This window comes from Aphelocoma coerulescens, chromosome 1A (genome assembly GCF_041296385.1).
Source record: "Aphelocoma coerulescens isolate FSJ_1873_10779 chromosome 1A, UR_Acoe_1.0, whole genome shotgun sequence".
In the NCBI taxonomy this organism is placed as follows: Eukaryota; Metazoa; Chordata; class Aves; order Passeriformes; family Corvidae; genus Aphelocoma; species Aphelocoma coerulescens.
The window spans coordinates 75632428-75649676 of NC_091014.1; the positions used below are offsets into that span (position 1 = coordinate 75632428).

A 17249-nucleotide genomic window follows, 5' to 3' on the forward strand; every position below is an offset into this window, starting at 1 on the left:
AAAGACAAATAGACCTAAAGTATGCCAATCTACTGACAGCAGCCCTACAAAGCAACAACCCCTTGAGGTCAGTTGTTGATCTATACTTCCACTCCTTGTAAAACGAGAAGTACTGGTCCCCAGCACTACACAGATGCAAGCAATTCAAACTATCATATGGCAAATTACAGAGCATCACTGATCTAAAGGAATCACAGGGAGCAATTCTCCCTCAAAAGAATGACCAGCAGGTTGTTTGAAGTACAGGAGAAAGTCATAAAGAGCAATTTGTTTTTGATCTGCCACGTAAGTTTGCCCCAGTCCATTCTTTTTCAGGGAGAAAGGGAGGAGTGAAGGAGGTGAGGGGAAACACAGAGGAACAGAAGGGCTGAAGATTCTGTTTGCTATTAACAGCACATTAGTTGAATGTTTAAGTGTCACTGTATTAAATATGTTGCAGGGGAGCATGCACACACATACACCTCTTCCTCATTTTTAGAAATAAATCAGGTAATCTAATCCATCAGTATACAGAGAGAGGTTTCTAAACATATCTGTTAATTACCACAATTATAGTGAGCTGTCCCTAGTGCACGCTCTTTTACTTTAGGGGAAAAAAGTAAGCTTAATTAAAGAAAAAAAGAATAAATTAAAATATGTAAAGCTTAATATATAATTCAAAGTCTTGACTTTTCAACATTTAGTAGTGTATCCTGAGCAGGTCTTAATTTTGACTGAATAGCAGAAAATCCTGCCGGGTTCATTTCAGGCTGCAGGCATTTGATACTGAACTGACCTCGCAGTATTTACATTCCCCTTAGGAAAATCTGGCATGCAGTCCAACTGGGGAAGATCATGTCTAACACTACTTGAGCTACCAGCGCTAGAAGCAAGCAGAGTAACAGTGAAAATAGTAGGGTGAACAATAAGGGCATGTATACAGAAATAAAATAAAAAGGAAGGGAAAGAGAAGGTCAAACAGCAGAGGAGAAGAAGAACTGAAGAGACTAAGAGTTGGAGACAGTTGTTTTTCTGATATAAATAAATCCCTAATTTTTTTTTCCAAACCAGTGGCGCAGAGAGGCTTTTAGACTACTAAAAAACCAAACTACTTCAGATCAAGGAAAATAAACTGCTCAGAAGACTTGAAATATTTGCCTCTGATCAAAACAAATTAACAGCTGCCAACTGCAGCTTTGTCTGCATTGCATTTGATTTTTTGTTGTGGTTGACGTATCTATGTCAAATTTGGACAGAGAAAAACCCAAACCATAAAATCCTCCATAAGCTCTGCTTTTGACCATTCCCCCAACAATCCTAACAGAAACACTTGGTGAACCCAGCTGATAAATCATACCCAAAACCTATTCACCTCCTCTCATTACAATTTAGGTCCCTACTGCTGCAAAGAAATTAGACAGGAATACAAGAGCCAGTCAGTAAATTCTACTCCAATTTTTCCTCGAGGTGCTTAACCCATCTTCAAACAAGTGAAAAATTTTGTTTGTTCTTTACAGATTCACTTGGCCAGTAACATAATCTCCTATATACCAGGCCTGGTGAAAGTGTATGAGACACACAGGTTCTGAACCAATTCCAGATTAATGTCTTCACCTCCTTGAAAAAATAAATAAAAGCCTTAAGTTACCAGAATGTCTTTTAAAACCCCATTTCCAATTGCGCAAGGCAGCTTTTCAAGCAGAGTAATAAAAGCAACAGCTCTCGTCTAAGTTACTGATTGCAGTACTTGCCAAAAATGATGGTACCTTCAATCCTCATTAAAAGTTTGAGAAGTCTCTGTCTGCACTAATGACCTACAAACAATATTGCTTAAAGTCAGAAAGAAAAAAACAATTCCATCACTGAGCAAACACCTTCCTCCCCCTTCTATTTAAAACCAGGATGCTGATAATTCCTACTCCTCAGCCCCATGCAATCTTTGCTTAAATCATCGAGGGCTGTGAAACACAGCAAACGTCACTTGGAGCCTAACAGCACATCACCACTTTGATCAACAGACTGTTTTCTACTTGTGTCTCACTTACAGTTCTTTTTCAGCAACCAAACAGCAGGATTTTCAAGTAACTTACATATCTGAACTCAAAAATGTTTTGAGGCAGCAGGCACCCAAACAAAAGATTATAGTGAACAGGATAAAACACTGGCATTTGAATTGCTGAATTTGATAGCACTTTTTGTTGTTTTAAACCGCAAAATGAGCAATCAGAGGCACCAGAAATCCCAAATATCTTGTTAGACAGGTTTGGCACTCTCACCTGAAGTTGGATGAAAACCACAAAGTGAGCTCAATTCTGAAGCACATTACAGTGTTTAGCTTAGAATGCAAGAATAAAGAACACTTCAGGAAAACGTTCAGATTTTTATTATATTTTGAAAGTGAAGCAAAATGCAAATATTCCAGGTTGAAAACTTGGGAGAGGGAGGTCTGTAGAAGAAGAATAAAGAACAATGTATTCTGTATATAAGATATAAACACTACTGGTAGCAGGAAGACCAAAAGGATACCCTTTCATTAAATTTGCATTTAAACAGAAGTCACTTTACCATACTACTAGGCATCACTCATCTAAGTAATTCTAAAATGTCACCTTTTATGCTGTTTACTATGTCCTGTGCAACATATTCTGCTAGAAAAGTAGGCAAATTTAATGGTTTTGTTGCCAGTTTACCTGCTCTTAAGAACAAAATACTTTCCTTAAACCCTCCTCTTTGTGGCCATCACTCAGAGAAATTTTTAAATTCAGTTTACAGGAAAAACCCCTTTCATTTAGTAATTGACCTGTCAGACAGACAGGAGTCGCAGATAAAGAAATCCAGGGCTCCGTACAAAGGAAACAAAGCACCTTTTGCAGCAGTGTTAGCACAATTCACACTCTGCTTCCTTCCAGCCTCATCCCCACTTCAAGGCAAGGTTCATTAAGAGGCCTTGCTGATTGCAGGATTTCCATCGGAAGCTGAGCAGAAGGAGGGACACAGGCAGGAGATAAGGCTGCATGGCAGTGGCCAGGACACTCCAGGTTCACCAGCCTGCTGCAGTCCCTAGGAATGGCTGTGTTCCGAGGTAAGAAACCCCAAGGCAGCGCTTTGTACAGGCCAAAAACTACAAACAGATGGCCCAAGACTCCCACTGATGAGTGTGAAGTATTCAGGCTCCCAAACTCTTCAAAGTCATTGTAGGACAATGTTAATAACTACCTCCTGTCTGATCTAGGGTAGCTTTAGCGACCTACTCCAGCAAAATTCACTGTATTAGGGAGATTTTTAGGTTTCAATTAAACCAGTTAAAAACGTATTGATTCAAAAGTCAAATTCTTTTAACTCTGCTGATACAACAAAGAAGATGGATCAATCAGTAAAAGCTGAAATGTTATTAATTACAAAAAAAAAAAAAAAAAAAAAGTAACATTTGTGTGCTTTAACAGCTGAAAATATTTCAACGTTTCAGACCAGGTAAGCAACTGATACCCACATCAAGCAGAGAAGATATGAGTTTGTACCATAAGAGAAATTTCAGATCAGAACAGATGATATGAATATCTAATGAGGTTTAGCTTGCATCATTCTTCTGATTAAAATTCATCATTAAAATGAACACTTGATCTTACAACATTGATTGCTCAAACATGTATTTTTGTTTGCAACTTTCTTTTTCAACTTTCTGCATCAAACCTTACAAAAAAATTTCAACCAAAGAGTTTTATATTCATCTAGAGGTTTTTCCTTGTACATCAAAAAATACAAAGTAACCCTACAAAATGGTGTGAACAACATCTAAAATCCACGATAAAACCCTCCACCCCACAGTCTTCGCCATGAGAAAACCAAGTTACCCTTATAGACATTCAGGTAAATCAGATTAAAAGGTTTCCTTCTTCACCATAAACATTTGAGAGCACTGGGTGTTTATTCTTGCTGCTCACAAAATTTTACTTCAAAGAGAGATTTCTGTCCCTTTTATAAACCAAGTTCATTGAAAAATTGTGAAGATTATACATCACATGATTTTACTCATCTCAAAAACAGACTCTCAAAAATGATAAATGTTACAGACATTGGTCAGCAGTTGCATAATCTGCAGGATTTAATAGAAAATTAGGGAAAAAAAATCCAAAATGACAGAATTTTGCTAGCAGTACAGCTCAGAACAAAATCCAAAGCTGTATTTTTGCAGGATTTGTGCAATGACAGTATCCTACTTATTCAGAGAGTAATAAAGATGATAAAAGCTTCCAGGAAATACTGGAATGGAAAGATGGCAAAGATGGCATTTGAAATTAAAACTTTCAACCACCTTTTCTTACTAGGACCGCTCTTGCCTGGTCTGACACACTGAAACATTTCCAGGTAATAAAGCACAAAATTCGTTTTTAAAGCACTTGTTTCTATTAAACATGATTTATAATAGATTCTGGAAGAAGAAAAAGCAGGGAGCCAATTTTAAAGGTTAGGTTGCTTGGCAAAATACCTTTCCTTACAAATAATTGTTCTTACTAAATCACAGTGGAGAAAGCCAGGAATAACTAAGTTTGTGGAGCCTCCTCAATATGCAAGTGTCTCTTTAATTGTTTATATAAAGTTTCAAGACAATCACAGGCCACACAAGCATTCAAAATACTGTCTAAAAGCCTTTTTTTTTTCCACTCCACAGATTTCAAACAAGTATTCAATTCAAGTTTCATCAGTCTGGAGCAGAAAGATGCAACTTCACAACCAACCACTTAACCAGACCTTCCTGTCCTGCCCAGTACTGGGAAGCAGAGTTTTACTGGAGTGCCTCTGCTTTCAAGTTCCCATCCCCAAATTTCTACTTCTGATGGTGGCTACTCATGCTGCTTCTTCCTCCCTCACCGTCACTGTCAGAGAACACTTTCCCTCCAACCAAATGCAAGAGCTATGGAGAGAACTGAAAGGCATGGTTATGTCACACATTCCAAAGAAAGAAGGCAAGGGAAGAGGGAGAGAGAGAAGGAGTTTAAATTTAGGTATTTACTTACTGAAACACAGAAAAGAACACACATCCAGGCACCACGTTGGCAGAAATCCCAGCACTCAGGGCTGCGGAGCTTCGCTTCCAGCAAGGATTTGCCTGAAGCTCCACAAGAGCCTTCTCCCCCTCTCACTCACACACAGAAGTGAACTGAGGAGTGCTCTGCACTGCCAGCCCAAGTGTATCTCAGGTTTAATGAAAGTGTAATTCATTAGAATAAGAGCCAGGGTAACATAAACATGTGCAGGAAAAACAGGCTTGGCGCAACACCACAACAGACACCAGGTTTGATCAGCACAGCAAAACTCTGTCAGACCACAGGGATAAAATAAAAGTGGGCGCAACACCTTTAAAGCAAAAGCAGAACATAAAAGGCACCAGGTAAAATTTGGACCTGTAAAAATTCTACCAAACAGAGCTACAGTGAGTAGGCTCCTCTGTTGGCAAAGTTCACAAGGTGCCTGCCTGCCAGGTGAGGTGTTTTTGGAAATGTCCCTCAGTTCCAGGTGCTGCAGGACATGGGTACCAAGATGGGGAAAGGAAAAAGAACCTGTGCAGCACCCAGATGCAACAGGAAGATGATATACTGCCATGTGCCCCCAAATCATTCTTAAGAAGGCACATCAATTATCTTTTTCTGCAAAGGGGGGAGGGTTTGGGGAAAAAATTGCACCACTGTATTCATTAAACATTGCAGCAAGCACCTACATGAAAGTTTTGACTGAAGAGCATTTCCTTTGCTTTTTGCCATCCTTCACACATGGTGAATACCAAAAACGAAACACCATCTAAGAATTCACTTCACTCTAGTAGATGTTGAATATATCTACTTGATCTGCTATTAGTACTCAATCACCAAAAAAGACCAAAGCTAGGAAAGAGATATTACCACTTCAAAAACAAGGATCTAAAGCTAGAGACCAATTTACTAATTTGCTAACAAAAATCAAAGTTTGAGTGTCTTCCATATCTTTCTCATAGACTTCAATACTTCACATAGCTACATATGTATAGGTATTTTTATATTTTTAAATAATTATTCATTAATTCTTACAAGTGTTGAAAAACTTGGTAATGATTTAAAAAACAAAAAAAATCAGTAAGTTCCTGCATACTTTCAAGTCTCTCTTAGTGAGACCGAAGCATTTAAGGTACTGCCCAATTTAGAAACATACTTCAGGAAAGAGACAGCTCAAAATATCAACCACAGACGTCACAGGCAAAAAGAGCCTTTAGAAGCACAGTAACTACAAACATTCACATTTGATATTCCACCTCCCAGACTAACTTTGAAACCGGTTCCTAAGCCAGGGACAATGGGCCCTCCCAGGCCTGCACACGAGTCAGACAACTTGCTTTTGCAGGGTGAACTTTTGCCACCCTTCCCTCTGGGAGAAACCCCATTAAGTTTGCTCCTAGGAAATCAGCTCCCACTCCTACTTCTTTTCCTGACTTGCCACTGCCACTGCTCCTTTCTGCCTGGTTGTCTCTCCACTGCTCCCATGCTTTTAGCCTTCTCCTTCAGCACACCACTACCTACAACCTTGTCCTTCCACATCCAACCCGTACGAAGCTGCTTCTTGGATGCAGTCCCACCTCTCCTCTGACCCACACCCATTTCTTCCTGTGCCTAGAATCCTTCCACCTCCACACCCAGCTTCAGCTTTGCGGTATTTTTGGTTCTTGAAATATTTCAGTGGAATAAAGAAGCAAACGTTAAAGCCGATAATAAATGTGCAGGCATTCCCAAAAAGTTCTTCTTATCTGAACAGCTTTGCTCACTACAAAAGGCACAGGATAGCTTGTGGCTATGTCCCAGTTTACTCATCTAGCCATACACCATTATTTGACCTGCAGTCTCACCATATAAGAAAAAGAATTAAGTTTATTCTTCATTTAGTAAAATAAAGGTTAGAGGTAACAAAAGAAGAACTAGATTTACGGGAGGAACGCTGCGATTCTTAGTCTTGGAGAAAACCAGTTTGATCTGTTCGTATTTTTCTCAAATTCCATTTTTCCTTTCAAGAAAGGGCTTTTCTGCAAACACGACTGATTGTTCTTTGATTTTTCTGGAGAAAGTCTCAGCTGAATGGGAAAGGATCTTTAGAATGCACATAAAAGACAAAGGTTCAAACGAAAGCTGAATTCTCAATGAGCACAGGTTTATTTTAGTAAACAACAGAAACTCAGAGCTGAATGAGATCTTATCCCTTTTAATCACTTAATAAATTCTCCTTGCCTTCCCAATTTTCAAGCTACATGTCTACAATAAACAAACCCACACTGACAAAAAGTCTCTATAAAAGCACACAAAACCTCTCTTTGATGCAACAGTGAACTCACCTCAGCTTTGGGCAGGGTTTGCCAATGCCTTGATTAAGCAAGCAACAGGCAAAAATTGTTCTGATGAATACAGAAAAAGGTAAACTTCAAGAGGAAACCCTAAAAATGAAACTTCAATCTTCTTAATTCTTTAAGTTTTTAAGAATTTTTGCAGTCAAGGTTTTGTACTGCCCAGCAAGTGTCAGTCCTACACCAAAGTTAAGAAAAATCAAACTGTAACATCCAAACAGTTTATCTAATAGTGCTTTGGTAGAAGCCAACCTAGGGCAGACTGATGCAAAATTCCATAAATATCATCTTTGGATTGATTTTTAGCATAACTTTATTTGGTAAATCTAAATAATATAACCCTTGTTCGAAAAGAAAAAAAAAAAATCAGTACAAAAATCCTAACTTATATTCAGAACTACTGCAATGAGAACCAAAAATGCAAAAAAAAGTAAGCAAATGCCTGAGTTTAGATCACTGGGTTGTTTTAACCAACAACAGGGGTTTCTTAAACACATGCATATGCATAAATGCACACACATTTATGTGATTTTATGGTACTCAAACCCAGTGCTTGGGTGCCTAATGATTATGAAGTCATCACAAAGTCCTAAAAACATCAAGCTGGAAATTCTCCATGATCTTACTCAGTGAGAAGACTGAAGCCTGTGACGAGGTATTTCTTCTCTGCTGAGAAGTATCATAATGAGATTGTCCCATGGGGTCCTTTTCTTTAGGCTCTTATAAATAACCTAAGTCACTTAAGCTTCCCATACTACCATCCAGCTTAGATGTGTTTTGGGGATAAAGCCCTTAACTTTTCAGGGCTCACGAGTGCACAATATAGTCAGCACAAGAACCAGTCCAGTGAAGGTTTCTAAGCAGGACAAAAGAAAAATATCCAGTTTGCTGCACTGTAATTTTCAAGCCTTAGGAGTTTTACCATATCTTGGTTATACTTCAAAATACAGGAGATTCAATACTTAACTGACAATAACTATTAAATGTTAAAATTGAATGTATCAGTTCTACAGCCATAGGGCCCCATATTCTGGGTAAAAAGTTTAGTTGTATAAATACCAAACCAAGCATGACTTCAGCAAAGTTTACTCTTGGAGTTCCCACCAAGTGCTGATGAAGGGCTGTCTGTGCACACAGCTAATGTAAAGTAAACAAAACCAGAATTTCTCACTCAGAAAGAGACAAAACCCCTAAACAATGTAACCACATCTGAGAACACATGCAAGGTATCACCACATTGCACATTTTTTTACTCCAAATAGCAAACAACACCTTTTGTCGTTTGCATTTAGAAGAGGTGAGGAGGATGTGGCGAAAGGATTCTGTCATTAGCAAATATTCTACTACTCAAAAAACCACAAAAAATAACCTGCAAAAAAGGTCAAAGTCTTAGCTAGCATCAACTTAGTAGGACAACCCTACGCCAAAAGAAAACCACAGTATGCAATGGAAACAACTCCTTATCTGTCCCTGTTTTAGTGTATCTTTCCACCCTAAAACTAGAACAAATTCAGTGTCATGGGAGAGAAAAAGAAATGTGTAAAATAGTCACCATTTGGTATTTACTTACTCTGAAAATGAGTGCACACATCCCAAGAAAAATAGTGTCCTTTAAAAATAATCACATTTCAATGCAGTCTGTATACTGAGTCATCTGTTTGAAATGCCAGTCCAAGGAATGCTAAGATTTATATGACGATTATCTCCTCGACATTATCCCAATTTGATTATACTGTGTTTACTACATCAAAGCCAAAAAAAGCACAGTAATAGATTCAGCAACACACCCACTTGGAACACTGAAGACCTATTATTAAAGAACCAGAAGAATAATTTTCAAAAGGTTTTTATTTTCAAACACAGTCTAGCATAAGATCTTACCATAAAGGAGGGTTGTTAAACACTTCTGTTCAACCTACATATTTGAAGCTGTGCCTCAGAAGTTTGGTCAAATAATTTATGTGATCAGGAAACTTGACTATCCTTCTTGTCTAACTCTCTGACTGGACACATTGCAGGAATCCAACAGCTAGGTTTCACGTGGCTGAAGCATCAAAAAGTGTGACATTAACATTCATTTCCTTGTAACTTTGTAACTCACACAGAACATAAACCAATGTATTTCTTTCAGACCTAACCACAAACAAGCTTTCAATGTTTTTAGTTTTAACATAGTTTTATTATAGTGTAATCAACATAACAAAATACTCATATTCAGCAAATCAGTACACACAAATGAGCAGGTTATGGTTAAAAATCCACATGTGAGAGTGTTTGGATAGCAGAAGGTCACAACAGCCCATGCTGTTCGCCCCTCATGCAGAAGGCCCCCAGTAGTTAGAACTCAGACAACCAGAATTATTATAATCAACACATCACCTGGAGTTACACTGCCTAGGATCAGAAGACAGTGATTATAATGTTGTCACCCTGTCTACGTTAGCTCTCACATCCTCTCTAGCCCCAGTAGGGCTGAATGTGAGACAGCTTTAAAAGGAGAAGCTATCACTGGGCAGGAATTCAAATTCAGCCTGAGACTCTACACAACAAACCAGTATTTAACTAAGGATGCCAAACTGGTCAGACCACGTGAACCTTTCGGCAGGCCTGACAGCACCATCCCTGCTATCCTCCTACAGCTATCAAATCACAGAGAAGTGTTTGTGCAACATGTTTTCAAAGGCAGCACAACTTCCAAACACAAACGGAGCTATTTTGTGTTGGCTATCAGCAAAACAATCAGCTCCATGTACATCCTAACAGTTATGTTAACACCTAGAACAGGAGATCTTGGAAGGACAAGAGTACACAAACAACCTACCACTCACTAAGTCTGTCCAGAAGAGCATCAGTCGCTCTACAACAGCGGTTCACACACTTTTTTATTCCAGGAAAACTCAAGTTGTCATTTTCCAGTTACTACAGCTGGCCAACACACTGTTCATAGGCTTATTCTACAAGAAAAGGTTCCACCTCAAGGTCTAGAAGAACTATTTTTTTTATATTGCATACACACGCAAACACAGCTATCTTTAATTCTTACTTGTCTTCATTTAATGATCTTCACAGAACTCCAGAGGTGAAATTCTTAATGGATCCCTGTCCTCAGTCTGGTGTATTTCTGGTCAACTGCGGCACAACTCGTGCAATGTAAATTGCAAGAAGGCAGAACAGAACAGGAAAACAAACACGTTGCCTATTCACAAGTAGTCTGCCCTCCTAGACACCACAGCACCTATTCTGGTCAGATTTTTGGGAGCATTACTCTTCAGTCTGTGTTTCTAAATTTTGTTTAGGACCAAATCAAACACACTCATATAAAATAAACCATGAAACACATAAATAACGTCCACCTCATGCTGTCTACAGCACATCTTACACAGAGCAGCAACCTTGTGCTCAACACTACAACACAGAAAAAACCTACCTGCAGCCTATAAACTCTATTTGTAACCTTCACTCATAAAAGTTATCCCACTGATGACATTATTCATTTAAAGATAGCAAACCAAACACACAATGAAGTGAGTAAAAACTCCTGAATGAATTGAGAAAAGACTGTGAATTGTTAAATAGAAGAAAAAGAAGCATATTAACCAGACAAATATACATAGCTGCCACTTAAAAATTTTCCAGATAAGGATGGTCTAACTATCTGGAGAGGAAAAGCTTGTAAGAAGTTTGTACAGATCCAACCAATGCACCCACTGGACTTCTACACAAGAGCTTTATTTTCACGTCTCTCATCCAAAAAGACAATACACACAGCAAGCCTACCACAGTGAATGTGCTCCTCAAAACATACTACAGCCTGAACAAAAAAAAAAATAATGGAAATCAATGCTAGAAGCAGGAGGTCTGCAAAGAAAATGGCCAAATGAAACCTTCAGTGTGGCTTTAAACAATGTAATTAGAGAACAGGGCTGAAATCAAGACTCTTCTCCCAGTGGTGAAGAAAGACCTTGCCTTTGTGAAAGCATTTATGGCACGAGATGGTACACACATAAATGTCAAACAGACAAATTCAAGGTATTCTTGGCTTGCAAGGACATTTGCTGCTAGATGGTTACACTTACAGCAGAAATCGCATTTGAATCTGCATCCTCAAACAGCTTTAATTAACAAAAAAAGTCAAGAAATTGTTTTAGCTGTGCAGATTCAGTAAACAAAGGACTACATACCCTATGACAGATTTAAATGGATTTAAATCTGTCATAGGATTTACAGGATAACAATTAAGTACAGTTCAGAATGCATTCAAAATTAGCAACATTTAGACAAACTAACTGAAAATTACAGTATTGTGACAAACATTCAACTTACTTTACATAATATCTTGCACCTTCAAAAGTATACGCTTCCTCCCAACCTGTGGGTAAGTCTGGAAAACAAGCAGCAAAACATTCCAATTACCTTTTGAAATGGTGCTAGCCATACTGGTCTACTCCCTAGCACTAAGGTAGTTAAAATACTGTGCCTGACTCCACGTGTCGAAACCTTTAGTCCCAGGAACAAGTATTTTAGAATTGACTCACAAGACTCTCTTACTGTCAGTTTTGTAAGCAAAGAGAAGCTACACATGTGAAAATCTGATTTGGGGTTGTCATTCTCAAATAATAACAAGGATGGTTTAAGTCTGCCCTTGTTTAATGTTGCTTCCTTTGACCGGCAACTCGGGGTCATCGCCAGATCTCCCTGCCTTGAACTTCAGCAGCATCAGATCACCTGGCAGGCAGAGACCTAAACAGAAATCCATCTAGCTGAGTTACATGCAAGTCACAAGCTTCTGAACAGGCACAGTATCAACTACACCACAGAGCATTAGCATTGTGTTAGCATAATTCCACCACTGTTGTGACTAACAAGTGTTCCTGCAGTGTTTACAACTCTGTTGCATTTTACATGAAAATAATTTTCCATGTAAATCTAGGGGAGGATGTGGGTACATCTCTTCCTTTCTATTACCACTTCTAAGAGTTAGGAGTCCAGATATAAAAACCTCCATACCACTAATGGTCAGTATTTCTCAAGTAACAGCCTCCTGGTACAGTGGAAGCTCTGGAGATGTTGGGCACCTCCATGCACCTCTAGATGCACCACTACCCTTAAAAGTTTGCCCCTGCCAATAAAAACAATGATTGATATGTAGCATTCTCTCATTGAATTATAAAAGCAAGAATGTATTTCCTAAAGACAAAAAAAAAAAAAAAAAAAAAAAATTCAGTCTGGGTTATGTGGTGGTTTTTATTCCCCTCATTACTTATTTGCTCTGGCTGCTTTTTTCTTCACTCCCGTCTTCTCCAGAACAAAAATCAAGGTGTCTTTCGATAACGGCACAGGGCAAAGTACAGCAAACAGGAAGTCTCTCCAGCAGAAGTATTTATGGCTGCTATAAGAGCTTTGCAAAAAATACCCTTCCAGTGCTGAATAGCTCAAAGAATTAAAAAGCACTTCAATTCATAATGGAGGACAAAGCTTTCCTCACCATCTAGAACATGCCTCACAGAATTATTTAACAGAGAGCTTTACAATAATATACATCTGCAAAAGAAGTGCTATTCACTCAAAATTGTTTCTCAAGAGAAGACATTCTGAACATAATTTGACTAGGTTCCAAAACAATGGTCAGAGCAAAAGAAGAGATAAACCCCAGAATTAATCTGTTTGATTTTATCTATGTATGGAGAGATTCATTAACATACACATGAATGAGGAAAACTATTGGAACAGATTTGGTTTTTAGACACTTTGGTATCTGATTGGTAAGTTATGGTCAGTGATCCCAAGGTCATGCCTCAGAGTCTTGTGTTCAGAAAGAAGTTTAATTTACCTGATGATAACTCTGCTCTGTTACACACAATACTCCTGACACTCAAAAGCAAACTGCGTTTCCTTTAGAAGGCACTTAACGGCAGAAACAAACGAGACACTTGGAAAATTACTGTGAAATCATCAGTCAACAGACACAGTGGGAATAGTTTAAAAAAAGAATTAACACTCAGCTAATGCTAGTGTTGAACAAGCAAAGCAGCAATGCACTTCACACACATCTGCCCCCATGCATATTGCTATAGATGAAGGCCACTTTCTCAATCTGTGCACTGAAAGCAGGAGCAAAGAGGAGCCTGATAGCAATCCGTAGTTCTATTTCCCAGCATTAAATGACTTCTTACAAACAACAGAATCTTCGTTGCAAATCAAACTGCAGAGTTCTAATAGCCAGAAACCTGTGGTTTTTAAACTATTCCCAACTCAAAAAAAAAAAAAAAAAAAAAAAAGAAAAGAAAGGCTGCCCACAGTTTTCTAAAGGGCTGTTTCTGATTCCTCAATGCATAAGTATTAACCAAACATAAAAAGCAAATAATCTGATACAGACCAATTCACTTGCAGATTTCCCTGTGATTATCCAAGTGATTATATACATGAAAACAACTGCACGTATTACTACACTCCACCACCTCCCAGTGGCATATGCAGCCTGTGTGCAATTCCAGCAGTCAAGAGTTTGGCTCTGGGTCCTCAGAGTGTCTGCTGTAAATCCTCCTCCTCCAGCACCTCCTGCTGCTACTTCTCCAGAGTGGAACAAACAGCAGAAGCAAAGACTGATTCCACCCTCCTCCCTCCAAGTTATTTCTAATGTTTCAAGTCCCTTTTCCTCCTACCTATTCCACCTCTCTCAGTCACTTAGAAACCACACAGACTCAGCCTAGATGGAAGCGCAGGGAGAAAAAGGGTTTCTAGGTGACTAGCGAAATCATCCTCTATATTTCTAGTACACCTATCGTGGTTAAATCTAGGTACTGCTGGAAATAGAAATACGATGAGTGGTTTCATGCTAAACTGAGGAAGGATGCTGTGCAGGTGGATAACCGGGGTAGCCAGCAAGGAGCACGAGAGGAACGAGGCGGTCTCTAATGGTAACTATACAGTCTCGTAGGGGTGATACAAGGCAACGGAGGGAAAGCAGAGACAGATACATTACACAGGCGCAACTCGGGGGCAGGGGAAGAAGGCGCTTGAAGAAACTGGCAAGCGGGCTGGACATGCAGGACTGCACGGCGACTGCGGCGCTGCTCACGCCGGGGGGAACAACTGCGCGAAGTGCGGGGAAAGCGGGATCAGGAGTTGTCCCGGGGGGCCGCGGCGGCTCCGCGGGGACCGCGGGCTGAGCCCGCCCGGGGCAGGGGCGGGCGGGGGCGGCCGAGCCGGGGCAGGGCCAGGAGCTCCGGGCAGGGCTCCGGACTGGGCTCCGGGCAGGGTCCTACCTGCGCTGCGGCGGTGCCCGGTGATCACGGCCTCGCCGGTGAGCGGGTGCAGCCAGGTCGTGCTCTTCGCCTCCTCGCTGCGGGGACGGACACACGGACCGAGTCAGGCAGGCGCAGCCCCGCCGCCCCCTGCTCCCCCCCCCCCTCCCCTTCCCCCGCACGCCCCTCCCGGCCCGGCCCCGCTCCCCTCCTGGCCGGCCCCGCGCTCACTTGATGAAGAAGACGCGGCCGCCCTGGCTGATCCCGTAACTCCAGCTGCCGGGCAGCGCCCGCAGCCGCTCCGCGCTCAGCTCCGCCATGGCCGAGGCGCCGCAGCCGGGGAGAGCCGAGGGGAGCGCGGGCGGGGGGGCGGCGCGGGCACGAGCAGCGAGCGCGTCCCCGCCGCCGCCGCCGCCAACACCTTGGGGAGGGGAGGGCGCAGCGCCCGCCCCGCCCCGCCCCGCCCCGCCCGCCGCCGCGGGGGCGCGCTGGCCGCGGGGGCGCGCCCGGCCGGGCGGGGGCGGGTTCCGGCGGGCGGGGAGGGAGCCGCGGGGATGGAGGGAGCGCCGGGAGGCGGCCGGGGCCGTCCCGCGGGGACGGAGGGCGGGATCCGGTGTGCGGAGGCGCCGGCTGGCAGCGGCCGTGCCGGGGGAAGGGAGGGACGGAGGCAGGGAGCCGCGCCCGGCCGGTCCGCGGCTGCGAGCCGAGCGCACGGCGCCTCATCCCCGGCCCCGCTTGTTCGCGCCCCAGCGCTCGAACTCCACAATCCTCGGCTCCACCGCTGGCAGCCTCTCATCGGGTCCTTAAGGACAAAGGAAATTGAAAGTTTTGTCCAATTTCCTCCCCGGGTGAACGCGATCTTCTCACACCCTCCGCTTCAGGCTTTTCTGAAATTTCTTACGTAAAGGCTTAGTCCTCAAAGTATAAAGAGATGACATATTTTTCCTTCTTGCAAACCGTGCTGTCTGTGCTTTGTGCCCGTCTTCCAAAAGAGGTCTGGGATATGGCATGGATCCGTGTTTTCAGTGTTTCAGGGAGGTGGCAGTAATTCAGGTAAAATCCACAGCTGCAGAAATGAATCTCTGTGCCTGTGTGTATACTTTTAATTCACATGAATAATCCGATTGCATGTGCATTTATGCATAGCCATACACCCCTTCGATTTAAGTTATACATGACAAGTGTAAATTACTAAAACCGTGCTGTGGCCGTGATATTTCTAAGAGAACCTTGCTTTGCAAAGCCACTTTCTGAAAAAGCACTAAAGCTGGGAAGTCTCACAGCATTCCTGTGCCCACAAAACATTTGTAATTCACAGCTGGCAGTATTTTGCACAGGCAGCTTTGTCCTCTCTCCCATCCTTAACACCTTAGGAAAAATACAATTGGACAGACGAGCTGTTGTGTGGTTTGGTCCCCATCATGCCATGTGGTCAAAACTTTAAATCCCTGTTGTCCCACGCAAGATATTCCAGACATGAAGAGCAGTGAATGTGAGAAGATCTGGAGTTACCTTTAAGTAACTGGATACAAGATAAGAATTCCTCCCTGTCCAGCAATACCCTTCATTTCCACTCAGCACTGACAGCACCTGAGATTTATAGACTACCAGAGGAACGATACGCTGGGGAAAACACAAGCTATTCTATAAACAGTTCCCTTCTCTCCTAAGAGCAAGAGCCCTTAGATGATGAGTAAAGTGAGCAATGGCTCTTCCTGTGAAGGGCTGTGGAAAGCTGCCTGGCAGCAAGCAGCAAGGGGGAAATCATGTGCGCTTTGGGCTCCTGAGGTGGTAGAGGTCATGTCCTAATATTTCCCCACGCAGCCTAAGTAAAACATAGAGCAAGTGCTCTTAATCCCTAGAACAGTGGATACTTTCCACTGCAGAATCAATTCTTTTTCCTAGCAGAGAATTGCATGCAGCACAGCTAGACTAATATTGGCCTAGATCCATAAATTAGGTATTTAGGTAGAATTTAGGTGCATAAATGCTGCCCAATCCCAGCATGTGCTTTGCCAAATGGCTTCCTTAGGCAACTAACTTCTGCCAGTCACTTTGCAGCCTCTTTCTGCTTTGCATGCACTTAGAATTGCTGCCATCTGGGTAAAACCAGGATCATGGTACTTAAAATATGCCCAAACATTTCTGAATTCTCAGGCAAGGCATTATTGCCCCAAATGCCACGGAGACTGGATAAATTGTCCGTGTTCAGGCCACACCTAAGAAGGAGTTACAAGTTTCCTTTCTGAATAACTCACAGCAAACAGGCTGGCTGGCAGGAGAGTAATCACCACGAGCACTACAGGGAACATGTTCAGCCTCAAAACCATGCCACTCTCTTCCCAGGAAAATGCTTTTGCTCCAAGCTACAAGCTGTTCTGAAGCTGAGATTATTCTATGAGGATACCGAAGGTGCTCCTCCTCCCCCTTTGAAGTCACATTATTTTGCAAATATAATTACTGTGCTATAGGGTGGTGGCATGACTTGCTGGTCTCATGAATAGGAAGCTCAGCCAAGGAGTGATGGACGACCTTGGTTCTACTTCACCCAGGGACATTCGGTTCAGGGACTCAAGTATTTTATGTTAAGTATCCATCAAATAAAATGTATTTGCACATTCTAATCCTGCCAGGTGCTCTGCACCCTGAACTCCCAGTGATTTCTG

The 17249-nt window shown here is 41.9% G+C and overlaps 1 protein-coding gene across 8 annotated transcripts in view; it reads right to left on the reverse strand.

Moving 5' to 3' along the window:
- PLEKHA5 (pleckstrin homology domain containing A5) overlaps positions 1-14989 on the reverse strand; it is a 160328-nt gene extending 145339 nt beyond the window's left edge. For 3 of the 8 annotated variants that reach the window (XM_069003538.1, XM_069003541.1, XM_069003539.1), the window contains exons 1-3: positions 14815-14988; positions 14605-14681; positions 11663-11720 (exon numbers count right to left, since the gene is read on the reverse strand). In XM_069003538.1, the coding sequence (XP_068859639.1) occupies positions 11663-11720; positions 14605-14681; positions 14815-14903 (224 nt within the window). In that variant the 5' untranslated portion in view covers positions 14904-14988. Of the gene's footprint in view, positions 1-9295; positions 9384-11662; positions 11721-14604; positions 14682-14814 lie in introns of those variants that run through there. The other 5 variants (XM_069003536.1, XM_069003535.1, XM_069003540.1 and 2 more) reach the window with 4 other exon arrangements.
- Between the last annotated feature and the right edge of the window lie 2260 nt (positions 14990-17249).